The sequence below is a fragment of the Trematomus bernacchii genome, unplaced genomic scaffold (assembly GCF_902827165.1).
Source record: "Trematomus bernacchii unplaced genomic scaffold, fTreBer1.1, whole genome shotgun sequence".
Lineage (NCBI taxonomy): Eukaryota > Metazoa > Chordata > Actinopteri > Perciformes > Nototheniidae > Trematomus > Trematomus bernacchii.
In genome coordinates this window covers 211,448-236,842 of record NW_022987605.1, presented here as the reverse complement: position 1 = coordinate 236,842, position 25,395 = coordinate 211,448, and the positions used below count along the sequence as shown (strand labels likewise).

Here is a 25,395-nt window from a genome sequence, read left to right as displayed (position 1 = left end):
AGAGCAGGTCACATATGATCATTGACAAATGCAAGGTAAATTCTCTATGAAGGTAGATATGGTGCAAAATGCGAGAGCGTGTAAAACCTGATGTGAGCACTTGCAGAAAAGAAATCTGAGCTTGTGTGCATACATTTACACTTGTATAACATATCCGTATCTGTGAACCACATTTGAAGTCACAGAAGAAAAAAAAAGTTTTGTAGCTTGTAGAAAAAAAAATGAACTTAGTGATGAAATGTTCACTTGCAGAAAAATATATATTTTTTAAATATATTTTCCATTACAACTGCAACTTAGTTATTACAACCTCTCAAATCAGTCATTACAACTTCACGAATCTGCTCTGTGGCAGTATAAATCGACGAATCTGCGGCCTTGACTTTTGCTACACTTCTTGCGATGAATGTGTCGCAAAAGTAATTTTCACCTGTAGATGTGGGGGGAGGGAGGGGGGTTGGAGCGAAGGGGCAGAGCTATCAGAACGACGAGGCTCGGGTCAGTCACACACAGCCATAGTCAGGTAGAACCGGATGACTGCGGGGCTAACGGTCCGTGTCTTCATGCTTATATCGGACTATTGTGACTCGCTCTGCGGTTACAACAGACGGTGCATGAATGCGGTTTTGCGGTAAGTGAAAGCCGAGTACTTATTTATGTGTTTATGATTTTAATCAGCTACGTAATGAATGTTAAGGCTTGGGTTAGCGTGTAAGCGAGTGGTAGCTACATCTGTGCTAACGATGCTAATCGTAGCCTGCAAGTTAAAACCATAGACTGTGTATATATAAAGGTTAAAACGAAATAGACAAGTGTTAAGCGTTAAGTGGGATAATACTGTAGAACTAGCGGCTTCTGTTTGAGGTTGGTAAAATAAGGTCATCCTTGTAACTTGGAGAGATATTTGATTATGTAGGTAGGAACTGTATGCATCGCTAAGGTTAATTTAAATCCGCTATGCTCAAGTATGTAGACAAGCTAACGTCGAAGTAGTGTATGTGAAATCAACCTCACAATAAGATGTGTGTATATTACAATTATTAATGTCATATTTCAAGATGATCACTTGGATATTACAATATGGATGGTTGAGCTGGAGTTCATTATTGAGCTTACACGATAACATCAGTCATATCTGAAGAACGAACCCAAATCTTGTTGTTTTTATTAATTGTATTACCAAATTGGTATCAAATAAACAGTAAGCATTGGTAACACAACTTCCAAAGTTACAGTAAAATAAAAATCCACAATACACAATCCAACATGTTCAACAGAAGAGAATAAGTTATATTGTTTGTACACATGGTACTTTACATATATATCTGTTTGTTTAAAGTGTCCAGGTGATGCAGACAGGCTGGACCAGAGAGTGAGAGACAGAACTGGACTCCTCACAGCAGTGAACTTCAGCACAGGTACAAATACTCTTTTTTCATACTGTACAAAGAATCAAGAAAGATATTGGTTTAAATAAATGAAGTATTGACTTTAATACACTGATATACATTCCATTAAACAATACTAAATACTAGATCCCCTACACATCAGTGAAGTTGAGGGGTTTTTCCATGCAAAGGGTTAGATTTAGATGTTAACAAGCAATATTACTTTGTCAGCTTTCTAATTTAATGTATTGAAGGCAAAGCTATTTAACACATAGTGAGAACTGCTATTTAACTCTCAATATTGTCTGTAAAAAACGTGGTAAAAGTTATTATTTCAGTGAGACAACAGAGCAAGCTTCTACAGTTGCACTACGTTTTGATAACAGTTAAACATTATTTTGATAATAAAATGTCAATGTTGATGAATTTCATTCTGTTCATTCATAATCTGATTGTCTTTGTAGCTCACTGTTGAAATAAAATAAAACATTACCATTACAAAATAATTATATCTACAGCCCCTAAAAACACAAACACACATCTTTCATAAATAACATACTTGTTCTGCAATAATATGTTTTATGTTTCCTGTCATTTTTGTTAGGAAAGGACATGCCTGAAAGACACGATTCAACATTTTCTCCTTCTCTGAGGGTCAAGAAGAACATCCAAGAGGAACATTAAAAACTGATGTTATGAGATTTTAACACCAATACAGGACATTCACTAAGAAACTACTTTTATTGTGAAAACAAAGTCAGCTGATCGAATGCACCTATTTCCACATCTACACTCCATCAGCTGATTATTTCTATTTGCCTCACTTTAGGAGCTTCACAACACCTGTACCTTGTACCGCAGAGTTTGCAACGTCACAAATAAATGGGGCCAATCTTCAGTCAGATGTGAATGTGTAATCTAACATTTTCAGTAAGAATAATGGACAAAAGGAGTGCAAATACAAATACAATTTATTGAAATCTGAACCAAAAGTTCATCAAAAATGTTTTAAATAAAAAGCACATATGGACAGAAGGTGTAAACCTATTAAATGTATAAGTAAACACATTTAGTCAAATAAAGTGACAGACTAGGCCTGTGCAGTTGGTATCAGCTATGCCCAGCATCCATCAGGCCTGGTCCTCCTCGCTGAGGAAAGACCCTCAGTCCTCTCCGGCCAAACCAACAGACAGGACGTCCATCACACGGAGGTTTCTCCCTGAAGTCTCTGCAGCTCTCTGGACACCACACTGTCTCAATCCGTCCACACTGAATATGAGAGGGGAAAAATGAAAATAATAAATGCTTTAGACAATAAGAAATATAAAAGTGAACCGTTGAGTTGCTCAGTTTTTTTAGATTGTCAATACTATTACTGTATAACTAATATCCCAGGTTAAGAGGCACCTTCAAATAAAGATTGGTCTTTAAATACATTTTGTCTTTTGAATTGTTTGTCTAAAGTCAAGGATCTAGAACTGGTACTTCTAGTTTTAATGGTACAGTCTGGTTAGTATGCTGTTTGGAGGAGGCATCACAGGTAAGAGTACTAACTAGCTACCATCACATGTACCTTAGCTTGACTTAAATGTATTAAACGTATAATTAAGTGATGGCACAATATAAATAACTAATGTCATGCAAACATATTCATATTTGCTTGATTCCAGTGTTGGAATTTAGCACAATTGCATACAAACGTCAAGGGATTTTAAGATTCTGAAGTCTTCGTTCTAAATAGAAAATAGCATGGATAATTTACAAAGGCTTTAAAAACACAGCAGGAGCCCAAGACAATTATAAAACTTGTCATTATTTCAGTACAGTTCAATTGGTTTTATTTTCATAAACGGTTATCAACCGTTAGTGCCAAAGCAGTAGGCTATAATATATTAATTACTGCTGTATAGACTACAACCACTACTTGTTTAGCTAGCATAAATTCAACAAAGCTAGCGTTAGCTGGCTAACTGATGTTATTTTGCCGCTAAACTGCACGATATAAAACGGTGGTCTTCATAGCGGATTTCATCCTCAATCACAATAATAATATTCAAAGTAATACTGGGGAAGTAATGGGCAAAACTTACCGTTGATTGACGCGCCATGTCAGCGGACTGGTGGCGACACAGACCATTAGCCCCGCAGTCATCTGGTTCGACCTGACTATGGCTGTGACTGTGTGACTGACCCGAGCCTCGTCGTTCTGATAGCTCCGCCCCTTCGCTCCAACCCCCCTCCCTCCCCCCACATCTACAGGTGAAAATTACTTTTGCGACACATTCATCGCAAGAAGTTTAGCAAAAGTCAAGGCCGCAGATTCGTCGATTTATACTGCCACAGAGCAGATTCGTGAAGTTGTAATGACTGATTTGAGAGGTTGTAATAACCAAGTTGCAGTTGTAATGGAAAATATATTTAAAAAATATATATTTTTCTGCAAGTGAACATTTCATCACTAAGTTCATTTTTTTTCTTCTGTGACTTCAAATGTGGTTCACAGATACGGATATGTTATACAAGTGTAAATGTATGCACACAAGCTCAGATTTCTTTTCTGCACGTGCTCACATCAGGTTTTACACGCTCTCGCATTTTGCACCATATCTACCTTCATAGAGAATTTACCTTGCATTTGTCAATGATCATATGTGTGTTCATTATTTTACCCTTCAATTTGGGATGCCTGCAGGTCACGCATAAACAAAGGATTTAGAGAACATTTGCAGTTTAAATGTGTAGTAATAGATTTATTTTTCTTCTCAAGAGAGTACCAGAATGTGTATTTTATGTTAGTATTTCAAAAAATCTCCGGCGAAAGAAACTGAAACTGAAACTCTGCCGCACGGTCCCCTCGTTCCTTGGAAGAGGCGGAGAGGTGGGTGTTTGTCATCTGCTGGTGGACTAACCGGAGAGAATTACAGTGCTTGCCTCGACGGGGAGGGATTGCATTGAATTAAAGCAGCGGGAGCAAACGCTTGCCTCGGGGAGGGAGAAAGAAAGAAAGCCACAGCGGAGAATAAACAGAAGGGTAACCATGGTAACCAAGTCTTCTTCGCTGCTTTTGTGTCAGACTGCAGCGCCACTTACAGGCCTGGCATATGTACTACAGCGTCTCCAGCGCTTTCGAACGGCAATGGCCGTGGCTGTCTCCTCCTGATTGGTGGAGTTGGCCCCATAGCCGTAGCACCACCGTCCTGACGTCAGGACAGTGTTCAAATCTGGATCAGTTTTTATCAGATCCGTTGCAGCCCCTTTTTTAGAGATTTGGGTATGGAAGAAAATAGAGAGGGTTGTGTTTTCTGACACTTGGTGAGTTCCCTGGAACACCGGGGACACATATTCATGTATAAAAGACGTACAAAAGTGCATTTTGCATGATAGGTCCCCTTTAAGTCTGTTCGGGGACTTGAACCAGTGACCCTACGGTTCCCGATACAAGCCCCTACTGAGGTAAAGGTATTTACTTTGAACACTTAAACACTTAAATATATTATTAACATTTTAAACTGTATACCCCGGTTATCTAGGCCCTTTGTTTTGTTTAATGTATACCATGTTTATCTAGGCCCCTTTTTTTTTTATGTATATATGTCACACTGTAGGACTGCGGGAAACGATATTTCGAGATTTCTGGATGTACAACATGTAGAATTCTTGACAATAAAGCTGACTTTGACTTTGACTTTGCAAAGGTTCGGCACACAGTAGGTCAATCAGGTAGGCAACCAAAACAGATAAGGATAAGGCAAGAACCGAGTCAGGAGACGAAGCTGGGTTCATTTGGAAGATAAGCTCTAGGGAAAATACTGCTGGAACACTTGAAAGTACAAAGACGAACTTGCCCAGAGGGGAATGTGAACACAGACTAAATCACAGGGGGAGGGATGATAATGGGCACAGCTGAGACTAATTAGGGATAGATACGCAGGTGGGGTTCAATCAAGGGCAGGAGGTGATGACACTGAAGTGAGAGGAGAGTAACAAAATAAAACAGGAATAGCAGCATGACAACAGAACATTAGCTTGCTAGTTAGGACCAATAGTCTAAGGCCTAGGCTCCACGGGAACGAAAACGGGTTGTATCCGCATATTTCTCTTGCGTATAGCCCTTTTTGCTACACGACGCCGTAACGGAACGGTAGAAACGGACCCTGCAAACGACAACGGGTCCAAAGGTGGATAGATCTGGGAACGGAGCGCTCTGGGGGGTCCAACGGGGCCGTGTGGTAGCCTATACGGTCATCCTTTTCTGATAATGACGACGCAATAGCCCTGCCTCTCCCCGCCTCTGCTGCTCACCCCCGCAAAAGTACACTGCACACTGAATTCAGATTATTTATCTTTATCTCGATATGGACATAAACGCGAGTGAAGTCTAATCTGACAGGACGGAGACACGCAGCTCCTCCCGCTGTGATGCAGCGGGAGCAAAACACACACTTCAAGTCAGATCATCACCCTTAGCTATTTTAATTACCTCTCAAACTACCTAAACTAGTTATAAATATGTTTATTTTTACTGTCGAGTCATCATTACTGGATCAGCTGCTGCATGAGACAGACACTGACGCTGTCAGAAGAGAGGAAAAAGAGACAGGCTCCGTGTATTTTATTATTATATATCATTATATCGTCGTTATTAATTTGTTTTAAAGCTCAATAAATAACAAAGAAGACCTTTGACCGGCACTTTTATAATTTTGTCCGGAAGATTTAAACTTTCACACACGTTGACCGGCGAAAAACTCTGCCCGGTTCCCTCGGCCCCCACCGCGGAGAATAAACAGAAGGGTAACCATGACAACCATGCTTCTTCGCTGCTTTTGTGGAGGAAGTTGCTGCTTTTGTGGAGGAAGTTACAGCGCCACGTACAGGCTCGGCATATGTACTGCAGCTTTTCCAGCGGTTGGAGCTAAACGGAGCTGTTTCGTGTGGGAAGACACTATCCGGTGTATATTGCGTGTGGACGGAAGCTTTTTGGCGATTGCGTTTGCGTTAATCCTATGCGTTTTGCCGTATGCGTTCCCGTGGAGCCTGGGCCTAAAACAACAGATGATTGGTATTGTGCCCTGACAACTGTCATTTACAATTAAATGATAGGCTTCATGGTATCAAGTTGATGTATCCACCAATGTTTAAAGAATGTACGGTCAAAGGGTCAATTTAGTAATAGATGACATTATGATGTACATTTTACCAAGGGTGTAACTTTGGTTTGAGAAGTGGGGGGGACACAAAACAGGGGGTCCTCCGCAATGAAATATTTTCTCAATTCAATTCCATTTCCTGCTTTTCTACAAATATATTAGGGACTATAGTGTTAACAAATCCAAGAAAAATGTGTAGTGTATATAATGAGTGTGCACACTTATCTAGTATCCTATCCATGTGAACCTGTTTTATTTGTGATTACCTGACATCCTCTAGGGGGGTCCGGGGGCATGCACCCCGGGAAGATTTGTTTCTTTAAATTGAAGTTGAATGCATCAATCTGGTGCACTTTGAGGGCAACATTAAGAGATTTATGGATACAGTTCTCAACACTCATATGAAACAGAACTGTATATATTTCAATAATCAAAAAGCCATTAGAATATGCTCACAACCAATAACAAATCATTGATAAACTCCTCTCTCCTATCTTTATCTTACCTAGTCTGCATTTTTTTTTTTTATTTATGCATATTTGACTAATCACTCCCCTTTCAAACTGTGTTTTTTATTTTTGTACTGACCTATAGTACACATTGGAAGGATTTCTTAACTTATTTTATATACAACTATATATTACATAGATGGAAATATTTGTTTACATAGATGACCAAACCGTTTGAGACCCACTGAGATAACTAGACTAAAGTTTACAACCTAATCACTCAGAGAGTCCTTTACCTCCCTGAGCTGACGTTATCTCTCTCAGTCCGACAGGAGAGGACTCTCCCTCTCTTTATTGTTGAAACAGCTTCTAATCTCCGTTAGCTCCGAGCTAGCACCAGATGCTAACAACAACCCACGTAACTCTCTCAGTCTCTCTCTCTCTCTCTCTCTCTCTCTCTCTCTCTCTCTCTCTCTCTCTCTCTCTCTCTCTCTCTCTCTCTCTCTCTCTCTCTCTCTCTCTCTCTCTCTCTCTCTCTCTCTCTCTCTCTCTCTCTCTCTATCTCTCTCTCTCTCTGTCTGTCTGTCTGTCTGTCTGTCTGTCTGTCTCTCTCTCTCTCTCTGTCTGTCTCTCTCTCTGTCTCTCTCTATTTCTCTTTCTCTCTCTATCTCAGTCTCTCAAAGTCCGACAGGAAAGAGCTCTCCCTCTCCTTATTGTTGAAACAGCTACTAATCTCCATTAGCTCCGAGCTAGCACCAAATGCTAACAACAACCCCCGTAACTCTCTATGTCTCTCTGTCTCTCTCTCTTTCTATCTCTCTCTCACAAGATGCGCTCGTGCCACACACACACACAGACGCTCCTCCGTGACGATGACCGCTTGCGTAAAAAAAAAATAATAATTAAAAAGTGGGGGGGGGGACAAATGGGATTTTGAAAAGTGGGGGGGACATGTCCCCCCTGTCCCCAGTGGAAATTACGCCCATGCATTTTACGACCCAGTCGATTAAAACGAGAGTCTAATGCTGCGTTCACACCGGACGCGATGCGAATATTCGGCTGTGTTTACTCGCATCATTCAAACAAGACACGCTTGTTAGGGGGCGAGGCTTATCTCCATGTAAATACTATGGTAGATACCAACTCCAACAAAATGTACATATTTTACCGTGATTTAATTGTAATACACGTTTTAAAATGATGCCGGAATAACTACATACTGATACCGGTTAGTAAAAACCATGAATTAATGCTTTGACAAGTCTGCAGACAAGAGGGCAGGCGGAAAACCTTTTAAAATGCGTGTTGGAGATCGGATCGATCAGGCTAAGCTAACGTTGTAGCTGCTCCGTCCAAACTCACAACAACGTCCTACAGACATAAATAAAGCAGCGACTGTATTCGCAATGACACAGACAGTCTGTGGTTTGTACATCCTTCAGGAAGGATTGTCCATCCTTTTATCTTTATTTTTATTTATTTATTTTTTATTGCTTTTTATTAATTCTACCGTGTTGTGTCATGTCTATTTATACTGTTCCTGCTCACTGCCTGTAGCACTTCGGGATTTGAATTCGAATATGAAGTGCTTTATAAATCGAACCCATTATTATTATTATTATTATTACATGTTAAACTTTTGTCCAGTTTCTGAACAGATATGAGGAGCTGTGAGCTCTGAGTGCTAACAGCTAACGGCTGATGTTTTGGTTTTGCCCCCTTCAATCGCGCCGTGGCATTCGCCTCAACCGCTTCATTTGCGCCGCCGGAGCGAATTTGGGTCGGTCCGCGTCTTTGCATTGACTTTACATGTAATCACGCCGCCCCAAAAAATCTCATCGCGTCCGGTGTGAATGCACCATAATGCAACCACTGACCTGTAAACCCAAATCTGATCCGACCTTTGATTTTTTTAAAGATATTTGGGGGCCAGAGAGTGCCTTTGTTATATAGATGCAGCATTGATGCATCAGAGGGCAGGACTTTGTTGAAATAACCTGCATGCTTGACGGTCCCCGGGTTTTGGTAATCCAGGCCCTAACCTGTGCTTTCTTTACCCTTATTTGCTAAATCTGTACACTGCACAGTTGTGGTCCTTGTAAAAACAGATAGTGTTAATTTGACCAAATTGATTATTGAGATTCTCTAAAGCTTTAAAAGACAACAAACTATCTAGGTGGATTGGTCGAGACTGGAGCTGTTGGCTAAGACTGGTATTGGGCCTGACACTGATCTGTCTGGATCAGGTCGACCCATCCACTCTTTGGGACCATTCCAGTGTCCTAGTTGGATTGGTTCTTATGTTATCAGAGGATAAATAAATAATTCCATGCTAGCAGAGATAGTTGACAACTTCCATGACTTCACTAATGAAAAAGTTCTGTGCAGTGTGAAACTTATTTCTCACACCCAGGCAGATTCCCAGTGCAATTAAGGAAACCACATAGAAGATAGAATCCCAATGCTGGAGCTTTAATACAACTCCCCTTTACTCCATCTCCCTTTCCTTGGCTTGTGGTTTTTGGCTGAGCACCCTCTAATTATCTTTTTAAGAGATACCAGAGGGAGTATCATTGCTCTTCTCAAACACTGTCTTTCTTTAGCTTGCTATTAGAGAAGCCCTCTTTCTCTTTCCACCCTATTTATTATATATATATCTTATGTAAACCTCTGTCAGCACTGATCCTTCTCCCTTTATCTACACCTCTTTCTTCAGATCAGGGTTTACAGATGTGTATTTGCGGTCAGGGAGACATCTGCTCGCACAGTAAACCACCTGTGCTGTTTAATAGCAGTCAACCCGCTTTGTGATGTTCGCTTGGCATGTCCAATGGGTAGAAGAAAACACAGAAACCTCATAATTACAGACCTGAGAACTAGGAGCGAGGCAGCTTGTCTTTCATCATAAACTAATCGGAGCGTTGCTGTCCTCTGATGTTGTCACAACTCTCCCTCTATCCTCCAGGTTGAGGCTTTACAGATCCTCCATGAAACATTACGACTGTAATATTGAATGACTTTCTCAGCTTTTCACCAGCATTGCAGATCAAATGTACCATTACCTAAAACCATCTTGTATTATAGGAATATAATATTTATCCTTTGAGACAATCAAAAGTCATCATGAAAATGCAATGAGGAGCAGTTCTCATCATGAATTGAGGTTCAAAGGTTTATCTTGAAATTGGAAACAGCAGTGGGAAAATATCAATTTATAACACATAATCTTAATTGTTAAAGATATTCTATATACAGTGATATAAAACAGAGATATAATATTGCTGGATTATAGGCACACGCTAAGTATACCAGAACTTTAGTAGTCAATAGCAAAAAAATAAATGTTCTATATTGTATTTATTCAAGTGGTAACACTTATAGTTTCATGTCGTGTTAGTTGTTACATAAGAATAGATCATATTTGTTAAGTGTTATTATGGTAGAATTACTATTCTTCTGGTACTACTGCCTTATTAGGCCCATATTGAGCAGAGCATATTAAGACCAAAACTCATGTACAACAACTTCCTTACTTGCAATAAATAAGCACTAATTAGAGGGTTATTGAGGAAAAACTCTCAACTAATGGCTTATTACTTGTAGAATATGGTCATGTAGAATAAGGCATTAATAAGTGTTTTATAATGACTAATAAAGAGCCAATATACTGCTAATATGCATGTTAATTAAAGGTGGGGTAGGTAATTTTGGAGAAACCAGCTCGAGATCGCTAGAATTTGAAAATACACAACCGGAAAAAATCTACCACTTCCTTACAGAGCCCCTCCTCCAACACACACGAACGCGCACATGACCAATGAGGGCACGAGATAAGTTTGTGCACAGATGGAAGGCTGACAGGCAGGTAGGCCATCCAGTTATTTTAGCCGGGCCAGCTAAAATGATTGGTCGTGCTTTTTACAGTATTACGGCTTCCACAGATGACATTTTTTTATGGATTTTTTGTCAAAGCACTTAAGATATTCATTGCTATCGGGATGTTAAGAGCATTCCATGGAATATAACAAAAAGTGTATCTCGAGCCGGTTTCTCAAACTTACCTACCCCACCTTTAACAACTAGTTGATGGTTAATTTGTGTACCTTAATATAAAGTGTTACCGTGTTATTCACAATGTAATATTAAAAGAAAATTGAATAGTGCGTTTACTGTGCCTCAAACACATTTTCTATTTTCCCCTTCACGACAGGGCTCTGTTAGTATCGAGCTCTAACGGCACTACAGTAGTGTGGAAAACAACTACCCCCATGTTTTTATCATTTAGCTTTGTACTGAAATAATGGTTCTTGTGACACACCTCCCTACTGTTTTTCAGCTGATCTTAAAGGTCCCATGTCATGGCCATTTCTACTGATCATATTTCCATTGTTGAGGTCTACTAGAATAGATTTAAATTGTGCAATTTTCCAAACTCACATTGGTTTCTCATACAGCATCTCTGTAAAGTATGTGTATTCACCGGTATTCACTCTCTGTCCTAAACGGCTTGTTGGAGCTCCTGCCCCCTCCCCCTCCCTGTGAGCCCAGTGTGCTCTGATTGGTCGGGACGTTGCGAGGCTCGCTGCTGCGAGGAGCGGACAGGTTTCCGGGTCGGCGATACAGAGAGACACAGCGAAACTCATCCTGAGCGCACACAAACACTCACAGCCGAAGTAAAAACAATAAGTGTGGCTTGATATTGAGTAACAAAAAAGGTTTATAACGCTGTGAGAATGGGTCTGCGGAGAGCATTTCTCCGCGATCCCAACTCGTCTATTACCAGCTTTCAGGGAGCTCTATGCAAGTCAATGGGGACTCCCTGTTAGTTAGTTAGCCTGGTGTGTGAGGTGCTCCGCGGATTGGTCCATTTGGGCCAATCCGGTCATTTGTTGTTGATTTGGGTGTTCACACGTCACAGAACCCAGGAAGAAAACAATGGAAAATGAGAAATCTCCAACGAGGCGTTTTGGGGCAGCATAGAAAGGTATTTTCTGTGTTAGAGTTTTACTCGCTACAGGGTGTACTTTGAGGGTTTTTGACTCTGCAGACCGTTTACATGCATGAAAACCTTCATAACACACAAGGGGACGGGTAATAACCGGAAAAGCATGACATGGGCCTTTTAAATAAATCATAACTAAAAGCACTTTATGCAAGAGCTGTCTTATTTGTCAGTTTGAGAGACTTAGAATATTTTCACTGATAAACCTTTGTGTGCATGTAGGTCCTTATTTAATCATGTGTGTATGGCCAAAATAAATGCTTTACAGTAAAGCCCTGCCATGTTTTGGTGGCTCCTTTGAGGCAGTATCCATGACGATGCCAGACCATACACCAATCTCAATTAACAAAAACCACCATCTTACTGTAAATCCCAACCCACAATGCAATTAAGTTTCCTAGAACCACAGAAAGTGCTCTCCGTAGATGATAGGTTGGTTGACTCATTTAATAGGTTGGACTTCTCAGGCATCTGTTTGCTGTATCAGCAGCTTTTTTCACCTGCAAAAAAGAAGCGGAATACACCTCGGCTTAGAAGTACAAAAGTTATTTGTACTTGGACCTCGTTATTACTTAAACATAAGATGTTTCCCAGATTCATTGCAAATATTTAATTTGATCTAGCAGGTCATGCAGAAGAGACGAGTCCGCTGAACTGTCCTTAGATGTGGTTTTAGGATGTACTGTAACAAATTGCGGCTTCTAATTATATTCCAAACGTAAGTGCCCGAACAGGCCCTTGAGTAGAGCACTGTATTTTGTTAGTACTGGAGGCTTTGCTTGTGGTATTTCTCTAGAAGCACTCATCCAAACAACTTTTCAGCTTGTTTGGATGAGTGCAAAGTTAATTTAATCAGCCTCTCTTTGACTCTACACTTAAAGTAACAATTTCAATGCACAACTTTTACCATGTCGTATTAATAGTTTTTCTAATAAATAACAGTTTTACTTCTTCTACCTCTGTCAATACAAACATTTCTAGTTAAAATACGTGAAATTAATACAGCGTTTGCGCCCCAATCACTAAATCCGCCCATTACAAACACACTCACGTCCAAGCTGATCAGAGTCACCAACAATGTTGAAATACACTTAGCAGATGCTATTTCTTCACTTTAGAGAACCAACCAAACTCTTCTTAACTTCACTGGACATGAAATAAGTGGGTTTTTTTGAGAAGTTGTAGGACTTTAAACCAACTCATAACACTAATATGGTTGTTACTTCAGATGCAAATCAAATCCATGTGTTGTGTCTCGTCAAATGTGTTATGTTATGTTTATGTATTTTGTCTGTCATTTTCATGTTTTTTCACGTCTGGTCATATCTGTTTATTTAGGTTCTTCATCTCTAGTCAGTCTTTATTGTTATGTCTCGTTTTCCATTTCCTGTTTTATTTTGTACTTACCTCTTGTCTTTCATTTCAGGGGCCTCATTTATAAATGAGTCAACTGCGTAATCGCTGTACTGCTTCCATTAAAAAAGCCAAAAGCGATTTTTACTTATCCCAGACCACAGACAGTTTGAACGATCCTAGGAGATTTTGGCATGCCATAAAATCCCTCTCTGCCAGCTCTCGCTCCTTAGAGCTGCCTCCAAACATTGTTGTTGACTCCACCCCTGTGTCAAATAAGACAGAGATGCTTAATTGTTTTAATAAACATTTTATTGCGTCCAGTTCCTTGTTTGACACATTATCTTTTGGTAAATCATCTCCCTCCATCGCCAATAGTCATGCCTCCAGGAGGCACACTTTCTCCTTCAACCCCTTCAATGTTGGGGAGGTTTGTAAGGCTCTAAAGGGCCTAGACACCAAAAAATCAGCAGGCCCGGACGATCTCCCCCCTTATTTCTTACGGCTAGCTGCAGATATTATAGCCAAACCACTGTGTCATGTCATGTCATGTCATCTTTCTATAACAAACAATGTCATTCCAGATGTTTGGAAAACTGCAAATGTTCTCCCCTTATTGAAAGGTGGTGATCCCATGGTGATGAATAATTACAGACCAATTTCCAAGCTCTCTATTTTTGCTAAAGTACTTGAAAGGCTGGTGAATGATCAAATCAAAGAATATTTAAGCTTAAACAACATTCTATCTCCTCACCAGTCAGGCTTTAGGAAGCAGCACAGTCCAGTAACGGCTGCTTTGAAAGTAGTGAATGACATTGTTGAAAGCTTGGACGCAAAGAGCTACTGTGCTGCCCTTTTTATAGACTTATCCAAGGCTTTTGATACTGTGGACCATGGCATTCTATATAGTTATATAGGCCTGTCTGACCAAGCTGTTGGTTGGTTTGCAAACTATCTTTCGAATCGCAAGCAATGTGTAAAATTCAGCGGTCTCTCCTCAAGCTTTCTTAATGTGCCCAGAGGTGTTCCTCAAGGTTCGGTCTTGGGACCGACCCTTTTTACTATTTATATAAATGATGTGGGTAAAAGTATTGATGCCTCTGTACATCTATATGCAGATGATACTGTTGTGTACTGTTGTGCTAGCACTGTTGCCCTTGCATTTGAACGTCTGCAGTCTGCTTTTGACACTTTTCAGTCACATCTGTTCCACCTTAGGTTGGTGTTAAATTCAGATAAGACAAAAGTCATGTTGTTTTCCAATAAGAAAAGGTTACCAACTGTTCTTCCCTGCATCATGTCTGCACAGCATAACCCCATTGAAGCTGTTAACACCTACAGATACTTAGGCATCACTATAGATGAAAATCTCTGCTTCAAACAGCATATTGACAATCTCTTAAGGAAATTGAAATTAAAACTGGGATTCTTTTTTAGAAATAAGGCCTGCTTCTCCACAAGTGCGAGGAAACGGCTTGTAGCTGCCACATTTTTGCCGCTCTTGGACTACGGGGATGTTGTGTACGTGAACGCCTCAGCTCACTCCCTTCATCTGCTGGACGCTGTCTACCATGGAGCTCTGAGGTTCATAACCAACTGTAAACCCCTCACACACCATTGCACGCTGTACTCTTTAGTCAACTGGACATCATTATCAATGCGCAGATCACTGCACTGGTACAAACTCATCTATACCGCTATGCTTGGACTGCTGCCCCTCTACATATCCACTTACATATCACACAAACAGTACAGCTATAGCCTACGATCTCAAAATGACATCACTCTGTCCGTCCCCTCAGTTCGCACGGTGCTTGGGAAAAAAGCCATATCATACTCTGCCCCCTCGACCTGGAACACACTTCAGCAGGAACTTAAGCTGACCACTTTGATACCCATCACGGATTTTAAACTAATTTTAAAAAAGCTGGAGAAATCATCTGTGGGTGTTTGCACCTGCTATATCTGAATACTGTATGGAATTCAATGGCTACTTTTTTACGATGTATTTTATTATTGCCTCTGTGTTTAGTGTCCTGTCTGTCTGTAACTTTGTGTGGTAGTGTTACCACTGACAGGTCTCTCTTGCAAATGAGACCTTGTGTCTCAATGAGATTTTACACCTGTATAAATAAAGGCTAAATAAAAAAATGAAAAAAAACGGTGCGTGCGTACGCTCAAAAGATGGCGTACGCCAGTTTCTACGCAATGTTTGCGATTTATAAAAAAAAAACTTGACGGGAAAATATGCGGTCCTCCTGCCAACTCTGACCCATGCGTACGCACTAAGCACAACAACGGGAGAGACGAGAAACTGCGACACCGTTGGCAGAAGGAAGAATGGAGAGAAATATGTGGAAATAATACCATAAATAAAATGTTGCCTCATTTATCCTTGGGTCCCTTGAAAGGCGCTATATAAATGCAAGCTATTATTATTATTATCATATATGAAGAATTATTTTTCACAAATTGATTAAAGCCAATCTTAAAACGATTTAAAGGACACCTATCATGCTATATTTAAATGATATATTGTAGGGCCATACCTATATAAGGTATATTTATACGTTTCTGTTTTCAAAATACCAAACAGATCAAGCATTTTAGCCATGCCTCATTTCGCTCTATGTGCTGTTTGCTGTCTATGGGGCTGATTCTGTGAGCTGCAGCTGACCACGCCCCCCTGCAGGAGAGGGGGAGCCGTGCTCTGATCAAGTCAAGAGGGGAAGAAAAAAAGATCTCCGTCCTCGTGTTTTATTATATTATTATAGGCCTATAGAGTCGTTATTAATTTGTTTTAAAGCTCAATAAATAACAAAGAAGACCTTTGACCGGCACTTTTCTAATTTTGTCCGGAAGATTTAAACTTTAACGGACATCTTGACCGGGGAAATAAACTGAAACTGAAACTCTGCCGCACGGTCCCCTCGTTCCTTGGAAGAGGCGGAGAGGTGGGTGTTTGTCATCCGCTGGTGGAGTAACCGGAGAGAATTACAGTGCTTGCCTCGACGGGGAGGGATTGCATTGAATTAAAGCAGCGGGAGCAAACGCTTGCCTCGGGGAGGGAGAAAAAAAGCCACAGCGGAGAATAAACAGAAGGGTAACCATGGTAACTATGGGCAGGAAGTTTTCTTCGCTGCTTTTGTGGCAGACTACAGCGCCACTTACAGGCCTGGCATATGTACTACAGCGTCTCCAGCGCTTTCGAGCGGCAATGGCCGGCCGTGGCCCAACCCCACATTCCCCTGATAGGTGGAGAGTTGACCCAATAGCCGTAGCGCCACTTTACTGACGTCCTAGAAGTGTTCAAATCTGGATCAGTCTTTATCAGATCCGTTGCAGCCCCTTTTTTAGAGATTTGGGTATGGAGGAAAATAGAGAGGGTTGTGTTTTCTGACACTTGGTGAGTTCCCTGGAACACCGGGGACACATATTCATGTATAAAAGACGTACAAAAGTGCATTTTGCATGATAGGTCCCCTTTAACAAACGCCTGTTTGAGACTCCTCAGTGCACACAAAAACATAACTTGTAGAAATAAATAAATACGGAAATGTTATTGATCACCCCTCGATTATGTTCTCTTGTTAAGAAATGTATTCTCATAAATGATGCGGTAAACAGAAGGATAGAATTATTTTAAATTGACGCCGTTTTGCATTTCTATAGGTTGTATAGATACGAGCATGGTTTTATATACTATCATGTTTAATCATGTTTTATGCCGTTCGCCAATAGCCTACTTGATAAGTCGCTCGTAAAACACAGGAGGTATGGAAACTAAGAACACCATATGTGGTAAATTGTACAGCTAATATAACACAACACATTAGTTATATTTCCTTTAACTGCTGAATTATGGATATATAGTTGCTGTTCGAAAGCTGGAACACAAACCACCAAATACAAAAAAAATATTCAGATCCAGTCGTCATGACTCCACTCCGGAGGGATTCCCCGATCATTTCTTACAGTTTCTCATCAAGGGGGTGTCTCCTGTCCCCGGGACAAACACACTGCCTGAGGAAGGTTAGGCTATGTGTATTTTTTTTGTCATTAACCTTTTTCTGACCACTTATTTATTTATTTTGGTGACGATCCGACCTCCATGCTGCTACTCTGGTTCAAACAATATGATTTATCTCGACCTCCCCAAAATAACCAAAATCTGACACGGTGTGAGATGTCTTTTTTAGCTGTTCTGTCGTCATTTCCTGCGATCTTCTTCCTGCAGTCAGTCAAAATGAATGAATGAATGGGCGTTTCTTTGACTATTTATAGGCAAATATGGGCGTTACGTGAAGCCCGCAAAAGCTGCGCCGCATTTCGAGTTGATTATGATTTATAAAGGGAAACCCGTGTAGGATGTGCCGTACGCAAGTCCTGCGCCGGTACGCAGTCTTTTATGAATCGGAAAATGTCTGTGCGTATTTATTTGCTTTGTCCTACGTAAGCAACCTTCCCATGTCAATCCTACGCAAGGCTTTATAAATGAGGCCCCAGGCCCTGTTTCTTCCTCCCCTTATGTGTTTTTCCCGCCTTCATCAGTGTCTGCCCCGCCCCTGATTGTTTCCACCTGTTCCCACTCACCTCATGTTTAAATAGTCCTGTCTCTCCCCTGTCCTGTGTCAGTTCGTCTTGTTTGTTTCTCCGAATGGTCGTGCCAAGCCTCAGCTCAGAAAGGATCGCTTTCACTCATGTCAGGTTTTGTTTCTTTTGTTAATTTTGTTGGCTTAAGTTTTTCTTAAGTTCTCTTTTTGTTATGCTAGTTTTTTCCTCCTTGTGAGCGCCTTTTGTTATTTCCAGTACCTACTCTGTTAAGAGGGATTACCTGATCTGTGAAATTAAAATTACATTTTTTTACATTCAAGACTTTGTCTCTGGGTCGTGCATTTGGGTTCATCAGTTTGGGTTGAGATCCTGACACCATGTTCCTCTTTACAACTGCAATGATTATTTGAAAACAAGCGAGTAATACGCCTCTCATGTAGTTTTCTTCTCATCTGAGAGTTGTACATGCACAGTACTGATAAGGCACTGATAGCTTATAAATAAAACAATTTGTAAAGGGGCAACTAAGAAGGGACTTTGGAAAAGTAGATTTCTTACGCTCTGTTGAACTCTGAATGTTAGACTTTAGGATAGGCCTAGGATGTATTAGGATTATTTAATTTAGGCGGGAGTTTATAAACCAAAGAGTAACCGCCCTTACGGGACGCTCTAATAAATAAAGCGAACGCACCCGCAAGGACACCTGGCCTCCTATTGGTTGAGGGATTTTGACAGGGTTGTTGCACAAAAAATCCAAGCGCACAGCAGAAATCTGAGAGCAGACATTTGACGAGCGCACAGAAACAGCCTGAGTGCGAGGAGAAGGTTTTAAGCTGGAACACGGGAAATCTGTGCAGGCAGCAATATATCAGAGTGCAAGCGTACAGTTTGAGCAGAAGCAGAGCAAATCTAAGCACAAGCAGGCACTATTTGAGTGCGAGGACAGGGTTTGAGGGAAAGAAATACATAATCTGAACGTGAAATCAATAAATTATGCTCTCAAATTTAAAGACCACGCTCTTGAATAAAGATAGGGAATAACCCCCATACTGTAGAAATCAAAATCCTTTATTTGCGGAACTAGGCCAGGCAAACAAAGTAAAACAAGGCAAGGCAAACCATAAACTCGCTCAGAACAAGACTCTCACAAAGACTGAAAGAGAAACCAGAACTTAAATGTACACAAGACTAATCACAAGAACAAGACACAGGTGGGGAGGGAAGAGTCACCAGGGTTGCAGTGGAATTGTCCAAAAATCAGCTCCTCTTGTCTTTTCCTATCCACTATTCCTTGACCTCTGTGTAAAACGTTAAGGAATAGTGGATAGGAGAATTCAAAAGGACTTAGGAAAAGAGACTGCGGTGTTTTGAGAATCAGACTGCACTTACACTATCTAACGTATTTATGATGTGCGTCTGCTGTGGGGAGACTACAGTTTTGTATACAACAGACTACATGGATGTATAATAAGAATGGCGGACTACAATAAGCACATCTAGACACTTTGCACCAAGCTCTGATGCTGTTGTTTTATGTTTTATGAACGTGGACAAAAGAGAGACATCTATTCTTAATTAGGTTGGAATTTAAATAAAAAAGTAAAGTGATATTTATGCTTGTCACCCTCCGGTCCACACGTATTAATCTGACATAAGTTGCTGAATAAGCACCGTAACTTTGATGATACTAATTCCTCAGTCACGATCGGTTGTTTCCGTGAACGGCCGAATGTTGTGTCACGGTAAATGTTGCGGCCGCAAGGTATTGTGGGACAGCATTTTCTCCTTTCCTTTCGTAAAGGAAGGTCCAGTGTTTCCTAAGCTAAAGGAGGTTATAAAATAAATTTCAAACCTCCTTTCCTATCATCTAGAGAATTCCAACGGCTCTTATCATGGCTGCCACTGAGGGACTTTCGGGTCATATCTCTCTTTTAGGAACCTTCCTAAAATAAACTGAAAATTCGGGAATCCCGTAATCAAACAGGAGGGAACACAGAGACAGGAAAAATAAGATGTTCTTCTCCCTGCTCCTATCCACCATGTGCTATATAACACAGGGGTGAACACTTTTCAAAATTAAACAGGAAACCAAAGACAGATCTTGACAGGACAAAAATAAAACAGGGAAAACTAATACGGATCATAACACTGTTAAGCTTGATGATTGACTGTTAGAAGGATCTATTTTACATATCTACTTGGCTGTCAACTTTACCATGTTTTACTTTTGTTCAATGTCAGTTTAATGTTGGACTACAGTGTAAAACAATATTGTGAATAGTCTCTTTGTGTAGTGTGTTTAACTAGCGGTTTGTAGCAGAACTATGTATGCCAAAAAAGCCCAGACGACCAGTACAAATATAACATTCATTGCAGTTAATTTACTGATTCACTGAAACATTATTTGAAGATAGCATTACATTTTGTGAAGGGTGTATATTGACACAAGTCCGTATCAAACACAATCTCAGGGACTCGTACATGATTTGTAGCGTTTCGAGAGGATCAGAGTGAGATCAAAAACATAATTCTCTTTTGAATATAGCAATTACAATTTGTATATTATGAAAGCCAGGGCTTTGTTTGTTTGTCCACTAATACCCCAAAAATGGACATAACAGAAGTATTGGACACAAATCCATGTTAATCTCAAAATGAGCAGTTGCAACATCCTACTTATTTTGAAAGAGCGTCTCACATATATTGCTAAAAAACGTCTACCTCAAACAACTGTATTTATTCATTTTCATTGTGAAAAACAACATTTTTCAATGCCACCATGGCAAAAACTTTGAAATACAGCGTCCCCTGGAGCATCGATTGTGAGGCTGATTATTGAATATCACAAAGAGTGAAGTGTGTGTGTGCTGTGTATGGTTGAATGAAAGAAAAAGCAGACATCTATTGTAGATGAGACCACAGAATAGAAAAACAGTCAAGTTAACAATTTGCCACCCTAAAGTCAGCATCAGCATGACCACAGTCTGGAAGCAGGTGTAATTATGCAATATTTACATGAGTAGCCATAGAATTTAACAATATTGAATTAGGTCTAGTTTCAGAGACAAAAACAGTAGCATAGCTGTGTGGAATAAAATAAACACAAAAAGAGAAATCTTGTATGGCATTATCGTAAACGTTTATGATTGATAATTAAATAATACTTGTGCAGTGTTGGACTTAATTGTAGCAACGTTTCCATTCCTCCAGTAGTTCACAACGTGTTGCCTGCTGTTGGGTATATTGTATCCGATATGACAAATGTCTTCACCAATGGCATCACTGAATATATTTTGTGTGTTTATGTTGCAGCGATGGAGGAGCTGGTGTGTGAGCTCCGTCTGTTCCTGGACCTGTTGGACAGGGAGTATCTGAGCGCGGGGGTCCGAGAGAAGAAGCTGCACCTCTCAAACATTCTGCACAGAGTCCTCTCAGAAAAAGGTGAGATAACAATAAAACTATTCAGAAACATTGTGGAGATACCTGGGGCTTCCATGATTACATATCTGACATGACCTGCATGCCTTCATGTTGATACTTTCAGAACTGTCACATGCAGAGAGGGTGAAGGCATTCTGAGAGATGGGATCTCAATAATGATACAAAATCTAAACAGGAAAAGTTGCAGCCCAGATTACAATAGAACAAGTAAAGAATATTGGGAATGACAGAACATTTGTGAAAATGTGAAGTTTGAATGTGCATTTAATTTGTTTTGCAAATGTGCTATTGCAGTGTTTCAAATGTTCATTTTTATATTTTTGGGGGGCCTGGAAATTGGGAATCATGATGGTTAAGCTGGCCATAGTAAAGAAATTGAAATAGAACAACAGAATAATGAGGTTAAAAGACACCGAGAGCTGGAGGAAAGTGAAATCAGCAGAGGAAGAAAGACAGGAAGTAACGACCAATGGGAACTCGGTATGGGGAGCATCATACTGTATGGCACTTTCTTAAAATGACCGCTGTGGCCATGGCCGCATCTACAACCATTTCCCAGTAGAACAGACTTTTTTCCAAGCAGAAGCAAAACAATCATTTATAAATCCAAAAAAATCACATTTAAATGAATATGTTTTGTCAAATTATTTATTTATCAAGTATCAGTAAAATAAGCGGGAGCCTTTCAGGGGATTCAACACGCGTTTGCTTCGCCAGACCAGCAAACCCATGTAATGTTCAGAGTTACACCTCCTCAAGCCCACTTTATAGTAAAGAACTTTCTCTCATGTCCTGATGCTTGGTCCTCCTTCACAGAGCCTTCCTTCAAGTCAGAGATCAGCAGTGGTCTGCCGGCACCGCCTCAGATGCCCCTCCCTGAGATCCCTCACCCCTGGCTGGTAAGACCTTATCTTGACACCATGACCTTTGACCTTAAACACGCTTCTACAATATCAAAAAAACTTGGTACTTGGCAGCATTTAGCCCTACTGGCAACATCATGATGCTTCAGGTTCAGTTCCAACGTTTTGGAGGATGGAACCACAGTCAATTGTGTTCCACAAATGTTATCATAAGAAAGATACACATGCATCTGTCAACGTATGTACCGATCCAACACTTCGAATTCAAATAATATAGTTATTGCAATCATTGACATGTACGATTTAACATGAGCTTGTAACTGCAACACACTTTTAAACAGATCAGTAATAATGACGTGTTTTCGCACGTCAGCATCTAACCAATTCACTTGTGTGTTAGAACACACATCAAAGCCTTCTTCACCAGACAATAAGGACTGTAACTAGGGCTGCCCTCGACTAACGATTTTTCTAGTCGACCAATAGTCGTCAATTTAGCTGATTAGTCGACTAATCGTCACATGTTTATGACATATTATTTATGATTATTAACATTATGATTTATTTATTTTTCGAGGCGTCCGCCTGTCAGCAAATAATAATACCTTTATGTGTGTCAAAACAAGCAGCAAGGACACAGACTGAACATTTGGATGATTTATTTTCTCATCGTGGCTAGGCTAAGCTAGGCAAGTACTTACATGCTTAAAGGTGGGGTAGGTAATTTTGGAGAAACCAGCTCGAGTGCGCTAGAATTTGAAAATACACAGCCGGAAAAAATCTGCCACTTCCTTACAGAGCCCCTCCTCCAACACACACGAACGCGCACATGACCAATGAGGGCACGAGATAAGTTTGTGCACAGATGGAAGGCTGACAGGCAGGTAGGCCATCCAGTTATTTTAGCCGGGCCAGCTAAAATGATTGGTCGTGCTTTTTACAGTATTACGGCTTCCACAGATGACATTTTTTTATGGATTTTTTGTCAAAGCACTTCAGATATTCATTGCTATCGGGATGTTAAGAGCATTCCATGGAATATAACAAAAAGTGTATCTCGAGCCGGTTTCTCAAACTTACCTACCCTACCTTTAAGGTGATACGTCATATTTGAAGTCGACGAATAATAGGCAAACTTTTGTCTGCAGAGTTTGCAAACAACTTTCCTGGGTTCATCCTTGTCGTGCTCAAAGTGCTCCCACACTATTTATTTCCTGCCTGATATAATTTGTGCAATAACAAGTTGGCACAGCTCCGTCTGATTCAACACAGGGAACGCAGCAGTCACATGTTTTTTTTGTATATCATTTTTTTGTCGACTATTAGGGGGCAGCCCTAACTGTAACATCTCTACCTCTGCAGTTAAGGAATACCAGTGTGTGTGTGTGTGTGTGTGTGTGTGTGTGTGTGTGTGTGTGTGTGTGTGTGTGTGTGTGTGTGTGTGTGTGTGTGTGTGTGTGTGTGTGTGTGTGTGTGTGTGTGTGTGTGTGTGTGTGTGTGTGTGTGTGTGTGTGTGTGTGTGTGTGTGTGTGTGTGTGTGTGTGTGTGTGTGTGTGTGTGTGTGTGTGTGTGTGTGTGTGTGTGTGTGTGTGTGTTCACCATAACATTGCACCACAACACCTTGTTCGATACCCCCCTCCCTACACACACACACACACACACACACACACACACACACACACACACACACACACACACACACACACACACACACACACACAAGTAAAAAGTTTAAATTAAGACCACAGAAACATGAATACATGAGGCATACATTTAAGGTCAACATGAAAACAAAACACAGACCACGTGGAGTCCTGAAAGGAAACAACATAATAACAGGACACATCACACACATTTCAAATAGAAATAAAAGCCAATGTAAAAAGATGGGTCTTCAGTAGTTTTTTAAAAGCTTCTACAGAGACTGTCTATAGGCAGAGAGTTCCACATGTATGGAGCACTACTTGAAAGGCACGGTCACCTTTAGTTTTTAGACGAGACCTCGGGACAGCTAGTAGGGCTTGGTCTGAAGACCTAAGTGACCTACTGGCTGGAGAAGGTCACCTATATATTCCGGTGCATTTCCACGCAGGGCTCTATATGTAATAACCAGAACCTTAAAATCAATTCTAAAACGCGTTGGGAGCCAATGTAAGAATTTTAAAATGGGTGTAATGTGTGGTCATCCTGCTGGACCTGGTTAACAGTCTTGCAGCAGCATTCTGGACCATTTGTAGGCGGTTGAGAGATGACTTGCTGAGACACGTGAAAATGGAGTTACAATAATCCAGCCGTGATGATATAAAAGCATGAATGATCATTTCAAGCTCCGCTAATGACACAACAGACCTGAGCTTTGCAATATTTCTGAGATGGAAAAGCATGTACGGGTCAGTGATTGAACATGCTGATCAAAATGCATTGCCTGATCAGATGTCACACCAAGTTTTTGTAGATTGGACCGAACAGCTGAGGAAAGGGACCCTATACTCTTTGCAACTTTCGGAGCTATACTGTCTGACGCAATGATGAGAACCTCTGTTTTGTCTGCATTAAGCTGCAAGATGTTGTTAGACATCCAGTCCTTAACCTGTTAAGCTCTGAGCCTGTTTTTCAGGTCTCAGGCTCGAAAATGCCATTCCCAGAACAAATGACCATATCTTCCCTTCTAAAAGGGTTAAATTAATAATCTTTTTTCTCAAAGTAATGATAAACCTGTGAGTTGGATGTAGAAAAGTCAGAATCAATATAGATGTTTTTTATTTTAAAGAAAATTCAGATTTTACATAGTAAAAAACTGTAAATTATAGTGTCCGTCCAAAAATTATTTTTTACTTATAGTGAAAACTACCCTTGGATGATGGGCTAGTAGACTAAAAGCTTTAGGAATCCAAAGTACAACATATAATAAGTACCCTGTATCAAGATTGATGCAAAACAAGTGACATTTGACCTTTTTAAAGAGGTTTAGCCAAAACCACTCCAACTCTGAGGTGATTTGGGTGTGAAAATGTTTTTTTTTCCATATCTCTGGCCCCCCTTGGTCGATTTTGATGGTTGACACCTCTTTCTGACCGTTAGAGCCAATAGAATCGAAGGGGGAGTCCCCCACACACACGTTGTGAAAACAAACGGTGGGGGCTTCGCGCATGCAGGTTTGCACCAGAGTGAAGCGATCTCTCGCTCTGACATCTG

At 40.5% G+C, this 25,395-nt stretch overlaps 1 protein-coding gene across 1 annotated transcript in view; it reads left to right on the top strand.

Moving 5' to 3' along the window:
- The window catches only part of afap1 (actin filament associated protein 1), a 127,019-nt gene that overhangs the window by 18,867 nt on the left and 82,757 nt on the right, over positions 1-25,395 (top strand). Inside the window, 2 exon segments of the mRNA XM_034130915.1 lie at positions 21,209-21,337; positions 22,154-22,236. Coding sequence (XP_033986806.1) covers positions 21,209-21,337; positions 22,154-22,236 — 212 coding nt within the window.